Below are 22,449 nucleotides of genomic sequence, written 5' to 3' on the forward strand. Positions count from 1 at the left end.
CTTTCCAAAAGAAAGGGTAAGAATAGGATCAAAGTCCTCTCCACAGATACACATGTACGAAAAGTTAAGCATAAACCAGCAATCTAAATTCATATTTGGTTAATTCCCACTCCCTCAAATACTGTTTCAAAAATGTACAAGCCAACCTCTTTCTGATGTACAAAGCTATTCATTCAAATCAAAGCTGACCACTTTAATCTGCATGGATCAATTTTATTCCCTCAGTTTTTGAAGTCTTTGTTTTTCAAAATTCTTCACAGAAAATAATTTATAGGAAGCAGAAACAGACAGAGGAAAATCTCTGACCCTTCCCAAAGAAAACTTTAGTTTTTAACACCTGAAAAGCAATAACGTAAAGAGCAAGTTAGAAGTAAATAAAAGAGAACAAAGCGTGTTGAAGCACTTTCTAGCCACTGATCTCTTCTTACACCACATTAAATTAAGCCTTTCATCACAAACTCCTCACCTTTTGGCATTCGGGAAAGTGGTGGATCACAGCACTCCATGTGGAACCCTCTATCACAGGAGTCGCAAAATAGCATGTTATCCTGTTGAAGACAGATAAACTTAATCTCTTTTTGATGTGCATCAATCCCTCCATTAATTTGTCACCATCTGGGAGAATACACATGTATTTCTCACACTACTGACACTGTATTTGACAGGTGTCAGAAAGCCTACAAAACAGAAGCTGCAAATACTTAACTCCAGAATTGTTTTATTTTATATTTTAACAGAACATTCGCAAGGCTGATGTCATACTAAATCAGACCATACTCTACTGTACTCACAGCATTTTTGCCCTGATCTCGACAGGAACTGCAGGTTTTGCACTCAATACATTGCCATCGCAAGGCTTTGACTCGAACTGTCAGCTCTGGTGAGAACTTCAAACAAGAAGGATGACCTGCAGGAAATAGAGAACATAACACCAGTAAAACCACTCTACTGCTTCTAATGATCACAGATAGCACACAGAGCATTCACTTTGTTAATCACATATTTCCATGAAGAAATATGATTATTCAGATGCTCCTGTTTATAGATGCACTGACTCTTATCCACTTATACATAGCACCTAGAAAGTAAATGGCAGGGCCATGTTCAAAAGCACACCAAGATATTTTTTCATAACTTAATTAAGTTATGCTAGTCATCACTACTAGATTTTTTCCAGAAACTTCCAGGGAGTAAAGTAACTGCTTGTTAGGTTAACTTAAGTGTCAGTTCAACTAACCATATCATGTCACAGATGCATACTCCCAGTACGCATGGATCAGTGTCAGTCACTACACTAAACTTTTCTACCACAGGTGACTGGGTTATTACCAGCAGCATTGTAAGTGGTCACCTACCGCTATTGCCACAGTCAGCGCAAGAGATAAGCTCTTCAGGTTTCTTCTCCCGATTTTGCTCTTTTGTACCAAGGCAGAAACTGCAGATTGGAATTGGTTCAGCAACCGGCTACACGAGAAAAACAAACAACAAAATAACTCAGTATATCAAAGCAGCAAACTTATATAATACACCAAATCATGTAGGCATTTACATCACATGTAAATATTATGTACTGCACACTGTGCTGGTTCTCACCACACAGTAAGTACTGCATCAACACTGTAACCCAAAGAAAAATTAGAATGCTAAAGAGAAATAATTCCAGCCTCAAAGGGAAAAGAGAACAGAATTCCAGGACTAGAGGAAACTTGGAAAGCAAGAGCAGCAAATTAATATGTAAGAGAAAGAAAATTACAGCATGTTGATGTCTCAATTTGTCACCAAATGAAGGAGCTATGAGACAACACACGTATGATCCCAGAACACAGCAATCTTAGAAATTCCCTTCATGTATCCACAGCCACTGTCTCAGAAGTGTTTGTGATATATTAACTAAAATAAAATGTAGCTCATGGAACAATAACTACTACAGTACCATTAACATGTGTATGAAAAGTGAAAATAAAAGGACATTTTTGCGCAGGAGATTACACAAGTGTCTTATTTAGCACTCAAAAGCAGCACATGAAAAGGTTTGACCCCTCTGGAAAAGTTCAGGTCATTTAAACACTCCCTAAGAGAAAAAGATATTTAAGATAAAGAACAACACTTGCAAAATCATAGCTCGATATTAACCAGTCAGCAATACTTGTAAAATTCTTGTGCCATAGGACTGGCATTCTGTAACAGCTTCCTCAAGGAAGTAACAAGCACAGTAAACTGATTGGTTTAAATTAAAAATACTTGATCAACTAATGAGAGGGAAAGTACAGCCTTGCCTACAGTAACATTAACTGCTGGATTAGGAATTTCTTTCTAATCCAATTCTGCATTTTCCAAGAAAAATCTGTGAGTTACAGTTTTAATAGCAAAGATACAAGTAGAAATTTAGACTTGTGTGCGCATACAAAATAAAAGCATTTGTTAGAATCGCATTTAAAACCACGGAACCATGAAAAACAGATTATGGCATGGTTCCAGGTACATACATTGCACAGCTGTATCATGTTATGGATTACAGAAACAGCTACATCCAGAATGGCTTCCTGCAGAAATCACCTTGTTCTATATTACTTCCCATTCACACAGAAACGGGGAGATTCAAGCTGTATCCCTACGATGTACAGATGCAGCATCTTTACAGGCTGAGATGTGCACCTGAAAACAGCCACTAGGTGGAAGCAACCAGAATAAATTCACACTCAGAACTAGGCCATGCAGCAAGGAACGACTGCTGGGGAACGAAAGCCTAACACCCCACATCCTGACTGCAAGTATTTATCCCAGCCTTTGGTAACTGTACATAGCTATGCAAGGCACACAGTCTTCAAGTTGGTGAGGAAAAACAGCATCTTCACTGGCACAGAAAGTCAGGAAAGGATTCTCCACCTATAGTCGCACCAGTAACATTGGCTAAAAATCACCTGTTTAGGGATCCTTTGTCATCTTTTAACACAGAAGTGTCTCAGTTACACTGCACTTGTATTTGCAAATTACTTAATAACATTAATCAGTGCCTAAGTTCATTTCTACTCACACTGTGCAAGTTTCTATCCAACACCACCTCTACAAACTTCATATAGCTACAGCAAACTTTAACAATAGCCAGAAGAAAACCTAATTTGTAGGAAAAGCTTATTCACAAATAAAGTTCATTCAAATGATCAAGTAGCCAAACCTTCCTGATGCTTCCAGACTGCCACTCCATGCTGCATCAAGGAGACTACTAGAACACTTCCACTAATTGTAATATAAAATACCTTGCTCTGGGATTACAAGAACAGCTCTACTATGCTGTGCAGACTTGCATACAAGCTATGAAGAATTTGCTGTGCTACCAGTTCACATCTGAATCGTTTCAGTTTAGATAAAGTTTTCAAATGACTACACGTACTTTCCAGCTATGAGAGCGAGGCTGTTAGGAAATGCCTTAATAGCTTATTCCTTGCATTTAACAAGACTTAAAAAGCAAACAGTTCGAGTTTGTGGGGAATTAGGCACTATTAGAAATCAAAATGTTTTAGAATAATTAAATTGAAATGATGTTGAACAGATACAGAATTGCTACTCCTCTAAAGCTTCTCAGTGAAGGGTGTTATGCTAAAGATGGGAGAGACCTCACTGCTGCTCTGTTTGTTCAGCAAAGAACATCCTGGCAAGTGAGAAACACAAGCACACAATAAGAATGAAAATAAGACTGGAAGCAGCCAGCTCAGTTTCGTACAGCCAATTTTTGGCAGACTTTCAACTCCTTCTGCTGTTTTTCTCACAAGAGCATCCATCTGCATGATGTCACCAGACTCAGTGAGGGAGGAAGCCAGAAAAAATGAGACTGACAGTGTCTTACAGGCTGCCAGCCTCTAAAAGCACATGTTGTTACTATACAAAGGATGTCTACAAACCAAACATGCTCTACACAAACCATATCCTCTCCCTTTAGGAGACTTCAAAAAAGTACCTAAGGGGGAGAAGAAACAAACAAACAAACAAAATCAGTTTTGGCCAATCCATCTGCTCTTGTCTTCTTAATTCAGGAAAACTGAGTTAGGAAGCTACTCAAAACTGACAGATAAGCCTTCGTAGCAAACTCTGCAGCCCATGCTGTCAGTGCTAATTGTCAATAACCTGAACACACAACCTACTGCAAACATTCTAGTACCACAGACTCACTAGATACCAGGACTGTGTTTGCTCCATCATTACACACCTGCCTGTAGCTCTGTTGTTGGCATCACTTAGGTGCAAAGACAAAGCTAGAGTAAAAGAAACGCACACTCACCCCTCACCCCCAGTTTTTGTTTTTACTTTGCTGTTTAAGACATCCTGAATGTTTATCAGCTCTCCAGTGAGACAATCTACCATAATCAGTACTTACAGAACCACTGCCACTACCGTATCTTAGAATCCTAGCCAGAAGTTCCTATCTAGGAGCACTGACAGATGGCTTCTTAGAATTCATGCTAGGCCATAGGTTTTTGTTAGTCTCTGTCCTGGTTTTGGTTGGCATAAATTTTTTTCCCAGTAACTGGTATGGTGCTGCTTTGGGCTGGGTTTCAGATTACCAAAGCTCTTTTACAGATAATATTTTGTTGTTATTGTACATAATGACAAAAAAACAAGCAACAAAAACACAAACAAAACAAAACAAACCAACAAAACAAAACAACCAACATAATTTGGGAAATAATATTAAAGTTATCTTTGTGCTGAAGAAAACATAAGTAAGCTGTAATAGCCTTTTGTATGTCTATTAAAACAACGTGTGTGTATGTCTGCCTGTGGAGATATTCTGTCTCTAACTCACTTAGCTGAGTCTCGCTTAGGGAAGCACGTTTAAATGGAAGGACAGCCTAAAACTGTTTTATTCTACCATCACTTTGACATAACACAAAATTGCTGGGAAAGCAGGGAAAGGGCAGAATGACAGCAGATTATTTTCTTTCTCCCCGCTGTTTTCTCCCTTGTTACATAACGCAGCTAACTCTGGAGTCAAGCTGTCATTTATTTAGCAATGTTCTCCATCATCCATCCATCCTGTCTGTCTGTGCTTTATGACTCTGCAGTAAATAAGATTCCTTTCATAGCCAAACTTCAGAGATGCATCTTTCCACATCCGTTAATAATCGCCAGAACAAAATGAACTATCAACAGGGATTCAGCCAACACAGTCGTCCAATCTCACGCTTTTTAGAAAGATACCCTACATTAACCTTCACCCGAAGGTGTGTCAGCACATGCCATTACCAATCCTTTCCCCTCAGCAGTACCCCACTGCCATCACTCCATCATAACACTTCATGTCTCCCCACAGTCACAAGCCTTTGCTTAAGTTCACAATTTTCCACATTCTGCCCCATCACCTCTTGGTATCATCATGCTTCATTTCATCCTAAAGGCATTATTTCAGAGCATCCACTTAAAGTTGTTCATTATAGTAACATTTCCGACACGCTCACATTTGCTCTATTATTATGAGCTACTTCACCTGTTCACTAATCAAGCAAATCAAGTTCAAGGTAATTTTTTTTTTAGCACTTGGGTTTCCAGAGTTACAGAGTACAGATGGAGACCATCTGTTATCAACCACAATTATTTAGACAGAAAGAACTACAACCACTCTTCCAAGGAGCCAGCTGGAAGAGAGAGAATCCTAATCCTCCTCCAGCTGGTAGCCAAAGCTTGAAGAGCACCTGTGGAGAACACTGGTGAGCTCTCAAAATGGAATCACAATGCTCCAGTTGATGATACTTTTTGTACTCCACCCAGAACAGACCAATCCAAAAACAACTTCCTTACCAGTACCGGGAAAGCTCTTTGCTTTAAGATACGGAATGAACAGGTATTTACTCAAAACAGACATAACGTAAAAGCAACAACTGCATGCTTAATTCCTCCAAAACAACTATGAGGCCTTTTAAGCATACCAACTTTTCAAAAAGATACAAGAAGTTTGCCTTCACTAGGTAAACACCACGATGTAATAAAGTGATTCAGACCTACTATTTGCTATAGGGAAAGCCTACAAGGTGCTGCATTTATAGTAACCCCTATACAGTTAACATCATGAAACTGAGAAACAGACATGCTGTAAGAACATATGAAATACCAACAAATACTTTAGTATTTGTTCTCCTTCAGCCAGAGGCACACTCCTCACTTTTTTGTTTTCCAGGGAGCACTTTCTGAATGTTTTTTTCGCTCCTGGCTGCACTGCAGGTGAATATTTTGGTATTTACATCTACCACATCCCTATCCAGTTTTAAATGGCATATAAGACTGTCTCACAGTGTATCTGGAAACTGCAGTTATTTGGAATCTAGCTTGTACTGTTCGCTCCCTATAGATGTGGGAAGAAAAGCCACTAACACAACTGACTCAGTGCAGAATGTTCTTTACTCCATGCTCACCATCTCTTTGGCTAACCCAACACGAGAGGCCTGCCATCTATGCTTCCTCACATACAGGTATTCTGAAGAGGGGGTATTTGCCTGATACTGAGGCAAGCAGCAGCAACTCAGTCTTTTCTTTCCTTTACGTCTAGGTACTGCAACGATTTGCTATTCCCTCTCCTACCTTTCTTCCTTTGTGTGGATCTTACCAGTCTGTTACTTACCACACAATCAATGCCAAATTCAGTTACAGTCAGAAGAATTACTACGATACAGTGAAGTGCAATTCCCATTCTACCTCCTAAAGTAATGGAAACTGAAAGAAAAAAGTGTTTCTTCCTTAAAGTGAAGTTCACTCAAAGACAATTATTATTTTTTTTAATCAGACACTGTCACTAACAGATAAGGCAGTTTCTGCACTGAACTACCATCAACGATACCACTGAACTACCCATCAACTGGCTTTGCTCTATTTGCTTGTTTTCATCCAAGTGGTGTCTTTAGGCTAGAGATATCCAACCTTTACTGCCATCAGAACACCGCTGCTACCTGATGAACCATGATAACTTGTAGTAATTTGCGCCCTCAGTACTGTGATGTGGTATTTACATAAGTTGAGGAAGAAAGATGGTGGAAAAAGAAGTAAATAATATTTACGAAACAAACTTCTACGGTACCGTTTCATATTGATTTTATTTAAGAAGTTTAAGTGTCAACTTTCACACAGGCAAATATACATAACTGAATATTTACTTTTAGGTACCTAAACCAAGTGATGCTTTTGTCAAACACAGACAGGTAAGCACTTCCTAAATGAAACAATGAACTACTACACCCTTAAGAATCCTAAGTCTGGACACAAATACATAAAGGGTTCTCAAGAGGATGCTAAAGACCAAACAGTAAAAGGATAAAAGAAGATAAGAGTGATTATGAAAAATGTCAGTAGAATTTAGCGGTTCTGGGAGACCAAGGGTTTGTTCATCTTACTGCCAAAACCATGTCAAGATCTGAACTAAACAAACGTGGCAGTGATATTTCTGGAAAAGCTGTGCTGAATAATTCCCTTAACGAAAACAAAACAACCTCACCACTCTCAAGTACCCATCAAGAAAACTACTACACCTCAGCATGCATTTGCTCACACCTAACTGGTTGAGATGCAGTAAGACAGTAGAAGGGAGGAAGATTATCATATCTGCATACAGAAAAAAATATGTGTTAAAAATCCTGTAGAACAGGAATGATCTTTTGGCTTCCACTGACATGCCAGCTAATGCTGACAGAATTTACATACATGTTTTCATATCATATCTTTAAAATTACTCAAGAAACTAGTATGAAACTCAGTATGAATTACGCAGCATGGAGATAATGCAAGAGTAGAAATGTGGAGTCTTAATATTAAATTAAAAAAAAAGTCAGAATTGAATAAAGAAACTCTCTGCAATATTTCTACTGTAGCTAATGTTTAAAAGCTTACAGTAAGACCTTCTAAACCTAATAATCATCCATGCTGTGTTCAAGCTCCTCAGACTTGAACAGGTCAAGAAGAAATAAGTAGAATATATTACAGCCTAAACACAAACAAACCTCAAAAAGATTCAGTATTTACGGTAGCCCATACTATCAATGGCCAAGCTGATCTATACTGCTCTGTGACAAAAACAGGAAACACTTCATCTGAAAGAGTATCAAACTGGTCCTGGGTTTTGACAGATGACTGATTAGGCTGTGAAACACACACAGCCAATAGTAATATGTATAGCTAGTATATCCCACCCTCAGTCCAGCTCCCACATCTATCAGGCTTGTTTATCATCAGTTTTCTTTGCTGATTTCATTTCAGACAGAGTTGGAGAAGTACATAGGAAACATATCTAGATGGAGAACTTGAAAAAGCTGTATTTTCAGCATATTATTACATTCCACCAGCCTACAACACAGCTCTATCAACTACTCCGTCCATAACAAAATACCCACAATGAAAATTTCAGACAATCTTTACTGGTATCAAAGCAGCTGTACAGATTTGTTAGGAAGAACATTCCTACAGTAGTGTTAAATCTTCAAATCCTAAGAGACCATAAATACGACCTCTCCCTGCTGAGTGAAACTTATTAGGAAAACTGTGAGCAGAACACTCAAAAAACCTCATCACTGAAGAGGTCAGCAACAACAAAAAAAAACATCCAAAAATATATATATATATTATGGATAGAAAAAGTTATTTTTAAGTTGTAAAACTCCTGGAGACTCCTGCATAAATATTAGTAGCAAAAGGATGTTGAATAAACAAAGACTTCAGTCTTACTCTGCTTCCACAGCAGCATGAAAATTATAGGAAAGATACTGACTGGGTATCAGTTTCAATCCAACAACTCGATCTTGAGGTTGGAGAGGAGTCAAAGTCCTTAGGGACACAGAAGGATGCAAGAAAAGGGAAAAAGGAAACATGAAAATAGGAGAAAACAACAGAGAAGTGCTTTGGTTTATATAATGAGCTACATTCAAGGAAAGGTAGAAGGCACACAAAAGAGTAGCAGCTCATGATTGCTCATTACAGCACTTCCTTTGCTCTCCACATCCTCTGATTTCACTCCTCCTTTCAATTGCTATAACCCATGTACCTGCTCTTCAGACTTAACAACAAAGCTGCACGAGGACAAAAACTGAATTCTTCACTGTAAATGCTTGTCATGGTTTAATAATGCTTAAAGCCTCTATGACAATATCTGGCACCAACAGCACATGGGTACTTCGCAGTGTTACCTGTATTCAGATAAGCTTTTAAAGCGGCAGTCAAATTAAAACACAAAAATAAGATAATCTCAAGTCGGCTTTACAAATCTACCCTACCTTATAGCAACGTAAAGTGAGGAGACAAGCGAGCCTGTTTTGCTATTGTAACCATGTGGAAAGGCTGTCATGTTTCTACACAGCAGTACTGAGCACATAAGAGCTAATTTCCCCACAATACTTCATTTGCAGTTTCCAGGTCCAATGTACAAATTACCACCTATTCAAGTTTCTCTGGTCATGCTCAGAAATTCCAACAGAGGATCCTTAAAGTACATTTGCTGTTCCTATTTTACCGAAAGCAAGTTAAACAAACTGACCTCAAACTGTGACCGTACAGTGACACATATAGTGACACATTTCACCAACTGCACAAAAATGCCCAGTAAATTGGGTCTTACCTTATCCTTTTCATGGGGAAGGAGACACACTGGAGGCAGACAGGAAAGAGACTCAAAACTCTCCTTCCCGTCAGCATTAGTGGTTGCTTTAGTGTTGAGTTGGTACAGAGGTCCATCTTTAAGGAGCCTGCCATGGCCAACTGCACGTTTGACAGCTAATCGTAGTTGCTGGTGAAAAATGGAGGCAGCACTACCTCCAAATAACGCAGACACATCTTTCTGACCTTTCAGAAAACGCTCAATGTTCTTCAACGATGAGCCACTAGACTCACCCAAGCCCTCAATCGCCCGTTTGATAAGTTTATTCCAGTCCACATTTGGTTTACCATCCAACTTTCCATGGTTCCGAGGCTTCGGAAGTGCTATTCTCCCAGGGTTATCAGGATCCTTGTAGGAGTTGAGACCCTTGTTGGAGACTTTTAAAATAGTTCCATCTTTAACGCTCAACTCTAACTGTTCCAGAACAGTTTTGCGATCCAATCCATGTGATGAAGACACTGCATTGCATATCCTCTCTTCAGATGGACGCTGCTTTTGCTTCTTTAACTTTTTGATTGCCTCCAAAATCCACTCCGTATACAGGGGGTTGGCGAGCTTTACCATGGTGAAGACTTCTGTATATCCATAGAGTCGTTATCCTTTATCCTGATGCTGAACAAGTTTCACACAATGGGAAAACAGATTCTCGGATGATGGGAAACAGCTAACCATAGCATACACGTTTTCTGTTCTGAATTACTTCTCCTTTCTCAAACATTAAGTGTTGTCACACTGGGGGGAAGAAAGCAAAACAATTAGAAATTTCCTAATTCTCTCCAATAAATCCAGTAACAGCTTCTCAAATTTTTTCCACAGAGATATAAAGATTTCAGTGCATCTCACCTCAGCTTCTGGTCTGCACGCTCACAATTAGAAGAACTGTAACGTTACACCTGGAAGAGAAAGAGATATTTGAAATTAACAATTAAAAAAATAACAGCCAACATTAATTCATTGCACACACAGAGCAAAGTTTCAATCTTGCTACAGTTGTTACAAAGAAGTAACAATAAGGTTCTATCTTCACTGCTGAGAAACAGTGGTTTAATATTGGAAAAATTAATTCTATACAACCTTGAAAATGGAAAAAAATGAAGTGTGCTCTTCTTGTTTTGATCTATAAAGTTGGCATAAATTCTACTCCAACTTTTATATCGATGCTGAGCACAACGTACACCAACATTAAAAATATATATATGTCGAGGATCTACTAGCAAAAAAACCCACACCCAAACAATAACAACCCAAACCAGCAGCTCTTTTCATTTCTGCACGCAGAAGACGCTGCCTGAAATTTGAACAGAAAACAGTAGGAATAATCAAGAGTCCTGAGCAAACAGCGAGGAACTCTCAGAACTCTTCCAGGAGCATAAATCATAGCCCTGACTCCCCTCCTGCTAAGAAAAGCTGAGACAGTTGTTCCATCGGTAAAGAAAGTGAAGAAACACAGCTTGAGATTGTAATTAAATGTTCTACTTCTACAGACCGTAGAAGAGACAACAGTAAAATCCTTGACAGATGAAGCACACTTGAGGACAAAGTAACAAGTGATCATATACAAATGAAAAAGGAGTGTTTATGTCACTGCAAATTAAAGATGCAGATGTAAGGGTAGGAGGTTCTACTTCATAGTCTTCAGTTCTCTTCAACAAAGACTTTTCCTTAGTGTGGTAAAAGTACACAAACCCTGAAGAATTCACGATCTATTTATTCAAATGGATAACATTTTTCTGCAAGGTAGTTTTCATTCATAAGCACAGTTCTCTTCCATTTTGGTTTCCAGCAAGTATTCAGGAAGTTATCAATGCACCGAATGTATTTACATACAGACATCAAACTCCACAGCTCCAGGCAGCCCGTACCAGAAGGGCTCAAAACTACCGTTCAGCACTAACGTCCATGCCTGGAGTTTTTGGTTTTTTTTCCTCCATCCAGCAGCACCCACGGCAGGCACAGCTCCGGGCCCGGCTCGTTACGTAACCGCCCGGTCACACCGGGGCGACGCCAGGACTGTCCCGACGCCGCTCGCTCAGTGCGCGGAGCACGGCCCTGCACCTGCTACAGCTCAAGCCCATCCCTCTCTCCCGGCCGGGCCCCGAGCACGGCGCCCCGCCTCAGCACAGAGAGTCGCACCGGGGAATCGGCAGACGCGTGCCCGGGCCGCAGCGGCCGCAGCAGCCAGGCGCCGCGCCGCTCCCCACCCCCCCGCGGCCGGGCAACGCACCCGGCGCCTGCACCGCTCCGGCCGGGCCCGCGCGCGCCTCATCCGCGCTCCTCGGAGTCGGAGCTGGAGCGCAGCCCGACCGCGAGCCCGCAGCCCGACCGACCGACCGCCTCATCCGCGGCCGTCCGAGCTGAGCGGCCGGCAGGGCCCAGGGCGGCGAGCAGCCGGGTCCGGGCCTGGCGCAGAGCGGCGGCGGGGCCGGAACAGGCCGCGAGCCCGGGGAGCCCGGCGGGCCTAACCCTTCCTCGGGCCGCGGGGCCCGCCGGACGCCCGTCCCCGTGTTACCCAGCACCGGGCGACGGAGACGGGAAGATCCCGCCAGCGCTACTCACCGAAGACTGAGAGAGACGGGAACCGAGAAGCAAAGGCCGAACGGCGGCGAAGCCCGAAACTGACACGGCGGCCATCTTGGGTCCGGAGCTCTGCGACGGGGGGAGGGGGCGCAGCAGCGGAACAGCCCGCGGCGGGCGGGGGCGCCGCCCGGGAACAGCGCAGCGGGCAGGAGCGTCGGCCGCGGCCTGGAGGGGCTGCGGGAACGGGAGGCGGGGCGGGGCGAGGGCGGCCCGGGGAGAGGCACGGAGCGGGATGGGGGGGATGGATTGCGGGATGGGATGGGATGGGATGGATTGCGGGATGGGATGGGATATGGGATGGGATGCGGGATGGGATGCGGGATGGGATGCGATGCGGTGATGGATGCGGGATGGATGCGGGATAGGGATGCTGGGGATGTGGCTATGGGATGGCCGGAGGAATGACGATGGATGGAATGCGGATGGAGATGCGGGAATGGGATGCGGCATGATCGGGATGGATGGGTGATGCGGGATGGGATGGGATGCGGGATGGGATGCGGGATGGGATGCGGGATGGGATGGGATGCGGGATGGGATGGGATGGGATGGGATGGGATGCGGGATGGGCTGCTCGGAAGCGGCGCTGCGGCGGGAGAGCTGCGCGCAGCGGGGCCGGGGGCTGTCGGTGCCGTGGGGCTGTCGGTGCCGTGGGGCTGTAGGTGCCGAGGGGCTGTCAGTGCCGTGGGGCTGTCGGCGCGATGGGGCTGTCGGTGCCGTGGGGCTGTCGGTGCCGTGGGGCTGTCGGTACCGTGGGGCTGTCGGTACCGTGGGGCTGTCGGTGCCGTGGGGCTGTCGGTGCCGTGGGGCTGTCGGCGCGATGGGACTGTCGGTGCCGTGGGGCTGTCGGCGCGATGGGGCTGTCGGTGCCGTGGGGCTGTCGGTGCCGTGGGGCTGTCGGTGCCGGACCATCGTGAGAAGGTAGGACGAATATCTGCCCCGTATGCTGAATTAAGCGGTGTGTTGTGCCGCTCCTGCCCCTCGTTCGGTGACCGGGCGTCTCGTTCTCACAGTTGCAGTAACTTTCGGACATTTTCGGTGTATCTTCTGGGACGAGGTTTTTCAGTACAGAAGAAAACGTTCGGAGTGAAATCAAAGCGTAATCCACAGTGTAAGTGCAGCAGAACTTGTTCAGCGCTGGTGTCCCAGTGGGAGCTGCTGTGTGCCTGGAGGGTGCAGTCAGTCCGTTCTGTTTCAGTTTGCAGCAGGTTGTTTCTATTTCCACAGCGCAGTTAAATAGTCACAATTCTTGCATTAGGCAAACTACGGAAGAAAGGGACTGTTTTATGAAGATAATGCGGTTTGCCAACAGCTTTTTCCCTCCAGCGTTGATCTTTGCCCCTCAGGGTTCAGGTCCCCTCTGCAGGGTTGTTTTCAGGCTGTCAGGAAATTAACCAGCATCACAGAACTCAGTTCTTGCTGCACCTTCTGCCCTGTCCTTTACGTTCTGGTTTGTACCGACTCCTGAGCTGCTCACATTGATAACAAGTATGTCATGACTATAGACCTGAATTTCTAAGTTCAAAACACGAAGGTTTGAGCTTCTCGGAGAACATGGTAAGTGTATAAAGGCTTTCTGTTGTTCAACATAACTGTGTGCTGCTGCTTTCTATCTGTGATGCCTGTATGACTTCTGATAACACAGCGTGAGCCTCGTGCTTCAATTTAGAGTGCTGGAATAAAATGCCGTATTCCTCTTTGTTGCTCTCTGCGTAATTCATTGCGCTGCTTTGAATTAGACATTAAAAAGCAAAACAAAACTTGATGTTTAACAACTCAAAAACAAATCTTTAGTGTAAATGATGGTAAGCAGGTCAGTTCTTTCTGCTCTAGTGAACAAGTTCATCTTTTAGGCTGGATATCATAGTCTCATAGTCTCGTGTGGGTTGGAAGGGACCTCAGAGATCATTGAGTCCAACCCCCGGGATTCGAGCCTCCTGTGTAGCAGAGCGGCACTTCTACCACTTGCGCCACTGGGGGGATTCGAACCCACGGCCTCCTGTGTTGCCCCTGCTGGCGGCGCGCGCTGTGCGGGGCGCTCCTCCAATCGGAGCGCGGCGTTCCGGGCCGGTCTGTGCGTCATCAGCCGCGCGCCTCCGCGCTGTGTGGGGCCGGATTGGCCGCCCCGTCAGAGCGCTGGCTGCGAACAGCCGCCCCGAGGGGAGCCGTGCTGCCGAGTGACGGCGCTGCCGCCGGCCCGTCCGCCGCAGTCATGATCCACAGCCTGTTCCTGATTAACGCCTCGGGGGACATCTTCCTAGAGAAGCACTGGAAGAGCGTTGTGAGCCAGTCTGTGTGTGACTACTTCTTCGAGGCGCAGGAGAGGGCCTCGGAGGCGGAGAACGTGCCGCCGGTCATCTCCACGCCGCATCATTTCCTCCTCAGCGTGTACCGACACAAGATCTTCTTCGTGGCCGTCATCCAGACCGAGGTGCCGCCTCTCTTCGTCATTGAGTTTCTGCACCGGGTCGTCGACACCTTCCAGGTGTGTCTAAGGAGAGGAGGGGCCTGAGGTGACAGTATTGCGATGGAGAACGGTGACAGGGAGGAGCAAAAATCTTCTACATTAGCGACAATTCTCATTTTGCTCTCTCTTAACTCTCATCCTGCACCATTGAGGATTTAGAGTGTGTGTGCTGAGTGCTTGCAGTAGCTAGGCATTAACTTCTCAGTTATGTGATGGGTTTAAGATAAACGTTTGCTTACAGGACCTTTCAGCGATCAAAACCTGTATTTCTGTTTTGCAATCTTGTATCTTCTATCTGTGCTTGTGAGACCCAACCAGAGCTGGTCTCACAAGTCTCTGTGTGCCTTAATCTGACAGCCTGCCTGCATGTTTGCTGCTAGGGATGTGTCTTGGAAGCGTTCCTTGCTACCTAAAGAGGTGAGTTATAGGAGCTGCCTCAGAGAAGCTGCGTTTCCTCTCTACTGACATGACTGAGTCAGATGGTGGATCACAGAATGACCCGGGTTGGAAGGGACCTCAAGGATCATGTAGTTCCAACCCCCTGCCTAGCAGGGCCACCAAACATACACATTTACTAGATCAGATTGCCCAGGGCCCCGTCCAACCTGGTCTAGAAAACCTCCAAGGACGGGGCATCCACAACCTCCCTGGGCAGCCTGTTCCAGGGCCTAACCACTCTCCTAGTAAAGAACTTCCCCCTAACTGGATGCAGAGTGGAGAACATATATGCTGCCTGCCAGCAACATGGCTGTATAGTCTGGGTTTGAATTGTCTTGTGATCAGCATCCTGCTGAAATACAGGAAAGTGCTTGGTCAGATGAGTATCATGTGAACTCTTCTTCCAAATGCTACAGTAAACCCTGAATTATGTTTCATCAAATTCAAGTTCACAGTCATGACTCTTTGTTTATCCCCAGGGCTTGAATCCAGGCAGCTTGTTTGGTTGTTATTTGTGTGTGTGTGTGTGGATTTGACTTTCTTTTGGTGTGACCTGTTATCTTTAGGTTGCCTGAGGCTGATTCTCGTGTTGTGCTCAGCTTTTTAACTAGGTGGGGCTTGAGTGGAAAAACAATTTAATTGGAATTTCCAGGTAATGTTGTCACATTCCTAACCTTGTTCTCTAGGTTTGTTTGTTTGTTTTTGAAGGCCATCAGTATTGAAGTAACTAGGCAAAATTACAGTCAAAATCTGAGTTACTTACATTGATATGGAAGTCTGTTTTGTTTCATGTTCAAGCCAAAATATACTTCAGGAAATTGTTTATTTTTAGTTAATTTTGCTACTTATCCAGTTGCATTAAAGCTGCTTTCAAGTGCCCACTGAGAACTCTCTTGGCTATTAGAGTGAATCCCGCTATATAAAAAGGAAATAGATGCATACAGCAGTGCAGTGATTTGCCAGCGTTGTGGGGCAAAGGAGGAAGTCTGCTTAGAGTTGTGCTTGTTTATTGGAGTGTTCAATATGATGTGCTTCTGTTAATATGTGGAGTGTCAGTGCTGTTTCACCTGCTGCAAGGAGAAGCTTGATTTATTTATTTGTGGGAGAAAATAAACTGAATGGTCACTAATATCCTCCTGTAGAGATTAAGTAATTATTTCTTTTGCACAGGATTACTTTGGCGTCTGTTCAGAGGTAATGATCAAGGACAACGTTGTGGTGGTTTATGAGGTGCTGGAAGAGATGCTAGACAACGGCTTTCCATTGGCAACAGAATCCAATATTCTCAAAGAACTGATTAAGCCTCCAACTATCCTGAGAACAGTGGTCAACACCATCACAGGTACAAGGAAAGAAAAAGCAGACAAATGGGTGTGACGTTGTGGCAGTACTCCTACATAAGTCAATCTGGACATAGGTGAAGAGAATATATGTTGTTCCATACCCTTCTAAACCACAGCACAGATGTATTTTGTGAGTCTCGTGTTAGTGCTTATGGATGCTAATTGTAGAATACGAACAGTGAATAATTGCTCTCCCACAAAGAGACAGAGGTTTCTTGGAAATTTAACTGCAGCCTAGTTAGTTGAGGCCAGGAACTTGTTCTGGAACACTGTCTTCTGTGGTTGATGTGATTACTCTTCTTTTTCCACTTCTTCTTCCAGGAAGTACTAATGTGGGTGATCAGCTCCCTACTGGACAGCTATCAGTGGTGCCTTGGAGACGTACTGGTGTGAAATACACCAACAATGAGGCATATTTTGATGTGGTTGAGGAGATAGATGCAATAATTGACAAATCAGGTATGGAAGTGGCTTTTAGCTAAGACCAGCAATAGTTCTTGTTTTCCAAAGAGGTGCTCCTTCATGTAAACATAGGAACTTTTATTCCTCTTCTTACTTCGAAATGTTGCCAAGTTGTAGGTGCCATTCTGTCAAAACTTTTAGAGAAGTGTTAAAATTTTTGCTTGTTCTTCTCCTCTGACTGTTCATGAGGTCTTGTAAACAGTTCTGTACAGGGAAAATAGAAGGCAACTGGGAATTCTGCACTGGACTATCTCCTTAGTTTTAATGTGTCTTAGTCTTACCAGAGTGGGAGATACTGCTGTTGCCCATTGGATGGCCTTTACAGATATCAGTGTTTCTTGTTTGTATACATCTTCTCTAGAAGTGTTTAGAAGTGAGAAATATGTTGAACAGGCAACATAATGTGTGGTGGCACTTCATAAAGATATTAAATTCTCTTCTCATTGATAATTTTTCCACGTTGTGATGACTTTTGGTAAGGTTCATAAAACCTCCTGTGTTTGCTTTTGTTGTTGTAGGTTCTACAATTACTGCTGAAATCCAAGGAGTAATTGATGCTTGTGTCAAGCTGACTGGGATGCCAGATCTTACCCTTTCCTTTATGGTAAAGCTCAAGGATGTATCTCTACTTAAGTATTCTGAAAAGTTTCTCAGCCATGCCACTAAGATCTCTGGTTTACAGTAATGGTTTCCAGTATGTCAGAACCTATGTACACCAAATAAGAAGAGAAGGAATGAACTTCAACAACTTTGAGCCTAAAGGTTTTATTTTCAGGTTCTTTATTAAAACTGCTGCTCATGTGTTCTCTGGCTACGTTTCTGAGATTTGGTGTTTAGGCAAATATCCTAATGAGCTATCTTTTTATCAATGTGCATCAATGTAATTATTTGATGTGACTTGAATTTGCTAAGATAGAATAGAATAGTTTAGTTTAACCCAACCACATAAGGGCTAAGCAAAAGTTGAAGTGTGTTCCTGAGGGTGTTATCCAAGCGCATCTCAGATGCTGGCAGGCACAGGGGATCACTTAGAAAGTGGCCTTTCTAAGAAGCCAGTTTCAGTGTTTGACCACCCTCAAAGTAAATGGATTTCCCCTGATACCCAGTCTGGATAGGACTAAGAATATTGAGTACCACTGTGCACAGATGTTTCAGGTAGCTTAACATGCCTCAGTATAGATGTTCAAATGGGGGCATTGTCAAATGGTAGGCCCTTCACACACGGAAGATTGTAAAGAATTCAAGCAGTTACTCTAGGTAGTACTGCCTTCATCAGCCTTTCTTTTATTTCAGAACCCTCGATTATTGGATGATGTCAGTTTTCATCCATGTGTGCGTTTTAAGCGCTGGGAGTCAGAGAGGATCCTCTCTTTCATTCCACCTGATGGAAATTTCCGCTTGCTGTCTTACCATGTCAGTGCTCAGAAGTAAGTATTGCATTTAGTGCTGTGAATTACAGAATTTGGATCTTCCTGACTGGAGAGAAGGAATGGCTGGGGGAACAGTAAAATAAATCTGCCTTTAAAGATTTGGTGGCTACTTGTGCCACATGAAGTAGGAGAGCATGGTAACTTGTGCTTTTTAAAATGTGGTGTCTCATGTTTGGAGCAGTGATTTTTGTCTTTCATTTCTGGTCAGTCTGCATTTTTTTCAAAAGCTGGTAGCAGGTGAACAAACTGGAGTGTGGATGAGTGAAGCAGAATTGAGTGAACATGCTGATAATTACCTGTATTTATAACAAACTTTCAGATAAAACAAAATAGCCTGATAATCCTTTTTGTTTCTGATGTCTTTCTTCATAGAACTAGGAGTTCTGGAAGCAGGCTGACAGCAGTTGAGGTTGCAGATGCTAAAGCATTTTGTTAAACTTTATCAAACTTAAGTTAGTGAAAAGGAGCAGGGGAAAGAAAAATTGAAAGCAGGCAGTTCAAGTGCTGTTGCACTGTCTGGGACTGCTTACTAGCTTGATTATGACATGTTAAAAGACTCTGCTGTCTACTGCTCATTTCTTCCACTATGTTGGATGTCCTTACCTGTCCTGGAGGAAGCAGAAAACTAAGGTATGGAAAGTTTGGTTTAAAAAAAAAAAAGTAATTAAGGCTTCAGGACAGCATTCTGAATTTGCTTTCAGATTAAAAAGAATAGGATGTTCTTCTCCTTTTAGGAAGATCATGTTTCCTGCAGTCCTTGTATTTTTTTTTTACTGGGAACAGTGAAAACCAAAAATGAAGGCAAAAAATTAACAAGGACTGTTTTTCTCTGTCTTCTAGTCTTGTGGCAATTCCTGTGTATGTTAAACACAACATCAATTTCCGTGATAGCAGCTCACTGGGACGCTTTGAAATCACGGTGGGACCAAAGCAGACTATGGGGAAGACTATAGAGGGAGTGATGGTTACCATCCAGATGCCAAAAGGTGTCTTGAATATGAGCCTCACACCCTCTCAGGGTACACACATCTTTGATCCGGTTACAAAGGTGAGAGATATTAGGGTTTTTTTTTTTGTTTAATTTTATCCTTTCAGCAAATGAAATTGAACTGCTCATGTTTAAGAGAATGTTTCTTTGAATGTTGCTGCCATGAAGGCAGTATCTTTTTTTTTGGGATGTGAACTTAATATACTCCTGTTTCTTGTGTCTTAAGCCACGTGGTAGATAGCTGAGTGCTAGAATGGATTGTAGTTCTGGTTTCTTGGTGTGTGCAGGAAGTCAAGGATTGATGTTGTATGATGAGGCATTAGTCTACTGGCTGGTTCACAAATTTCTGCTTATCTGGTTATCATGCTTCATACTGACTGCCAACATTTAATCCTTTGTGAGCACTGAGGGTCTGTGTTGGTTAGTGGGTTTTTTGATTTTCCCCCCCAACACATAAACCAGGATTCTATTTTTCTTTTTTTCTTTCTGCAAGCTGTAAGGTTTATCCATAGTAGAGCATCAGGCAACTCTGCTTCAGCCACATGGAAGGGAGGTGATTCTGCATTACTTATGTTACTGTTACCTATAGGAAGTAGAACTCATGGCACAAATAGTGGATGTGCACTGAGACAAAGGACTTTTTTCATAGAGAAACAATAAAGTTGTCACATCAACCTAGTTGATGTTTAGAGGGTGGTGGCATTTCCGCTTACTACTGTGTTTACTGTTACTTGAAGTTGCTCACGTGGGATGTGGGGAAGATAAACTCCCAGAAGCTGCCAAGCCTGAAGGGTAGCATGAATCTGCAAGCTGGGACGTCAAAACCAGATGAAAACCCCACTATTAACCTGCAGTTTAAAATTCAGCAGCTGGCTATTTCTGGTAAGTGACCATCAGATAAAGTAGCTGAATGTTTTCTGCTCTGCCAGTGCTCACTCTGCACAGTTGGTGTAGCTCTGCAAGCCTTCCGAAATACATTCTGATGAAGAATTGTATGCTTAAGCAACAGCTAAATGAATTTTTGGGGTTTTTCCACTCTGATCTGTGAAATGGTATATCTACATTGTCTAGCGTTTCTTATAGTCCCGTAAATAATTTCAGAGTATGGCTGTGTAAGAATGCTTCTGACAATTAATAATTGTCTTTCTGGTTTGATTTCCTTTATCCCGAAGGTCTGTCTGCTGTATCTGTGGCAACAGTCAATCTTATTCTGTCTTTATTTGTTTTTAGGACTGAAAGTGAATCGATTGGACATGTATGGGGAGAAGTACAAGCCCTTCAAGGGGATAAAATACATGACTAAAGCTGGCAAGTTCCAAGTCCGAACCTAGAGGATCACTATAGTGAGGAAAAACACTTTCTTGTTTCTCCTGTCCCTAGCTGTTGGACCCAGCTTCTCCCTGGTCTGTCTATTTCAGGTTGCTCCCTTTCCTTTGGTAGCATGAGCAGGATAGCCAGTGCTTGGAGTGCTGGGGAGGGGGAAAAAAATAAGGTTGACCTGAAACTATCTCATCCTTAGCTGAGCCTCAAGTGTTTGCAGCTCTGTCAGATGGGAGAGGACTTTGGGTCCCTTGGGACTAGCAAGTAAAATATCTAAGTTTGTATCACCTTCATCATTCTGTCTAAAAGGAAATTCTAGGGATTGTTTTTCCAACTTCTGTTCCTTACATTTTGGCTGGTTTTTTATCCCTTTGTAGGTGATGTGAAATTCAGTTTCCACAGAGTTCAGCTGCAGAGTGATGGTTTGGCATTGGCCCTTCTCCATCACTGGATGTTAGGATGGAGAGCTATAGCTTTTGGCAGCAGTGAGACTGGCTGGCCATTGTGCTTTGGAAAGGCTGAAAAAAGTGGAGAGGTAGATTGTCTCAACCAGGATGGAATGGGGGAGGTACTGCAGAGGGAAGAAGTGGAAAAGTGGACCTCTTTTCCTAAATGTCGTAGTCAATAAGTGTCTTAAAGATTTTGGGATAGACTAAAGGCTCATCCAGATCTTAATGTGGACTCCTGTGAAGAGCTGATTGTAGCACTTACCTTGGAACTAATGGGTGGTGATATCTGAGCATAGTTCTGTTGCTCCTCTTATGTCCTCAGTATTTAGAGGTAATGTTTTTCCTAGTCTCTTTGGGTAGTCGGGACAGAGGCAGGAGAATTAGCGTGCAGATGTAGCACTCTGATGGAAGGCCTTTTAAACTGAACCTGCAGCAAAGTGAAGATGGCTACTATCCTGTAGTTTGTTGGAACCTATTTTTCTTTCTGCCTGCCTATTACAAATGAAGGTGATACTGCTGTTTTCCTGCTCACTGGTGTCATTATCTCAAATAATTATGTCCTGGTACGATTTTAATGCACTGTACTTCAACCTAGTTCCTGTCTCAATTACCTGCTGTGATGATTGGTGGATTCAAGCCTGATTTCTCACTAAGACTGTCTCTTCTGCAAGAGTTGTTGCTACGTATGCCCATCCCAGTCTGTGCTGCATCGCTCTGTAAAGCTTAAATACCAAATGAGAGGCATATGCAGTTTTGTTTTGTTTGTAGTGTGCTCTTTGGCCACTAGATGCCAATGTGTTAATTTCTTGGTAGCAGAACTGGTTCATAGGCTGCTGTACATGTGGTTACAGTATTTATCAGATGGCTGTCCAATCCAGCATGTGTAGTCCATGCTTGTGAACAGAACAGCATGACCCTAAATGAAGAATAATGTGTGCTCTGTTTTTCCTGTGATGGAAACTAGCAGTGGATGAGTGGCATTTTGCTTTTGGAATTGCATTTTCAAGTGCAACTGATGAATGCCACAGCAGGTGATCTCATTGGAAGCATGTTTATTGCAAACATAAATTTCGACAAAAGCATAAATAAAATTGATTTTTACTTGTCACCCGTGTCATTTCAGAGTGGTTTGTGTGCGCTTTACAAGATATGCAGTTGAAGCTTTAGAAAGCATCTCTTAAAGAAGCTTAGCTGTTAGAAAGTGTATAGACACCACTTAGCATTGCATTGCAATGTATTGCATGGCAATTGCAGTACAGGTAATGTTTGCTTGGTGTTAACTATCAAGATTCTGTTTTGTGATCATTGTTAAACTCATCCTGCTTTCTGTTAAAGGAGAAATACAGCCTT

At 43.0% G+C, this 22,449-nt stretch overlaps 3 protein-coding genes across 4 annotated transcripts in view; 2 read left to right on the forward strand and 1 right to left on the reverse strand.

The window, feature by feature from the left end:
- Window positions 1-12,281, reverse strand: part of KAT6A (lysine acetyltransferase 6A) — a 28,402-nt gene extending 16,121 nt beyond the window's left edge. Inside the window, exons 1-6 of the mRNA XM_015883103.1 lie at window positions 12,182-12,281; window positions 10,469-10,518; window positions 9,587-10,357; window positions 1,356-1,464; window positions 792-907; window positions 467-548 (exon numbers count right to left, since the gene is read on the reverse strand). Of these exons, the coding sequence (XP_015738589.1) occupies window positions 467-548; window positions 792-907; window positions 1,356-1,464; window positions 9,587-10,189 (910 nt within the window). The 5' untranslated portion in view covers window positions 10,190-10,357; window positions 10,469-10,518; window positions 12,182-12,281. The remainder of the gene's footprint in view (window positions 1-466; window positions 549-791; window positions 908-1,355; window positions 1,465-9,586; window positions 10,358-10,468; window positions 10,519-12,181) is intronic.
- A 476-nt stretch (window positions 12,282-12,757) lies between these two features.
- LOC116654329 lies at window positions 12,758-13,899 on the forward strand. 2 transcript variants are annotated; one of them, XM_032448874.1, is made up of 3 exons: window positions 12,758-13,123; window positions 13,216-13,313; window positions 13,549-13,899. In XM_032448874.1, the coding sequence occupies exons 1-3, from the start codon at window positions 12,768-12,770 to the stop codon at window positions 13,668-13,670; spliced, it is 576 nt and encodes a 191-aa protein (XP_032304765.1). In that variant the 5' UTR covers window positions 12,758-12,767; the 3' UTR covers window positions 13,671-13,899. The 2 variants fall into 2 exon arrangements, with proteins under 2 accessions (XP_032304765.1, XP_032304764.1); XM_032448873.1 differs by having other exon boundaries at window positions 12,758-13,313.
- Window positions 13,900-14,283: 384 nt separating this feature from the next.
- AP3M2 (adaptor related protein complex 3 subunit mu 2) lies at window positions 14,284-22,207 on the forward strand. The gene is made up of 8 exons (XM_015883095.1): window positions 14,284-14,687; window positions 16,278-16,449; window positions 16,772-16,909; window positions 17,431-17,516; window positions 18,206-18,339; window positions 19,183-19,390; window positions 20,068-20,212; window positions 20,561-22,207. The coding sequence occupies exons 1-8, from the start codon at window positions 14,415-14,417 to the stop codon at window positions 20,659-20,661; spliced, it is 1,257 nt and encodes a 418-aa protein (XP_015738581.1). The 5' UTR covers window positions 14,284-14,414; the 3' UTR covers window positions 20,662-22,207.
- Window positions 22,208-22,449: the final 242 nt, after the last annotated feature.

This window comes from Coturnix japonica, chromosome 22, assembly GCF_001577835.2.
Source record: "Coturnix japonica isolate 7356 chromosome 22, Coturnix japonica 2.1, whole genome shotgun sequence".
Classification (NCBI taxonomy): Eukaryota; Metazoa; Chordata; class Aves; order Galliformes; family Phasianidae; genus Coturnix; species Coturnix japonica.

Coding starts and splice junctions, on each gene's coding strand:
- LOC116654329 (XM_032448873.1), top strand. CDS start 12,761: ATGCGGGATGGGCTGCTCGGAAGCGGCGCTGCGGCGGGAGAGCTGCGC. Junction 13,314..13,548: donor ATCAAAGCGTAATCCACAGT/GTAAGTGCAGCA, acceptor TTTGCCCCTCAG/GGTTCAGGTCCCCTCTGCAG.
- AP3M2 (XM_015883095.1), top strand. CDS start 14,415: ATGATCCACAGCCTGTTCCTGATTAACGCCTCGGGGGACATCTTCCTA. Junction 19,391..20,067: donor TCTTTGATCCGGTTACAAAG/GTGAGAGATATT, acceptor TGTTACTTGAAG/TTGCTCACGTGGGATGTGGG. Junction 20,213..20,560: donor TCAGCAGCTGGCTATTTCTG/GTAAGTGACCAT, acceptor ATTTGTTTTTAG/GACTGAAAGTGAATCGATTG.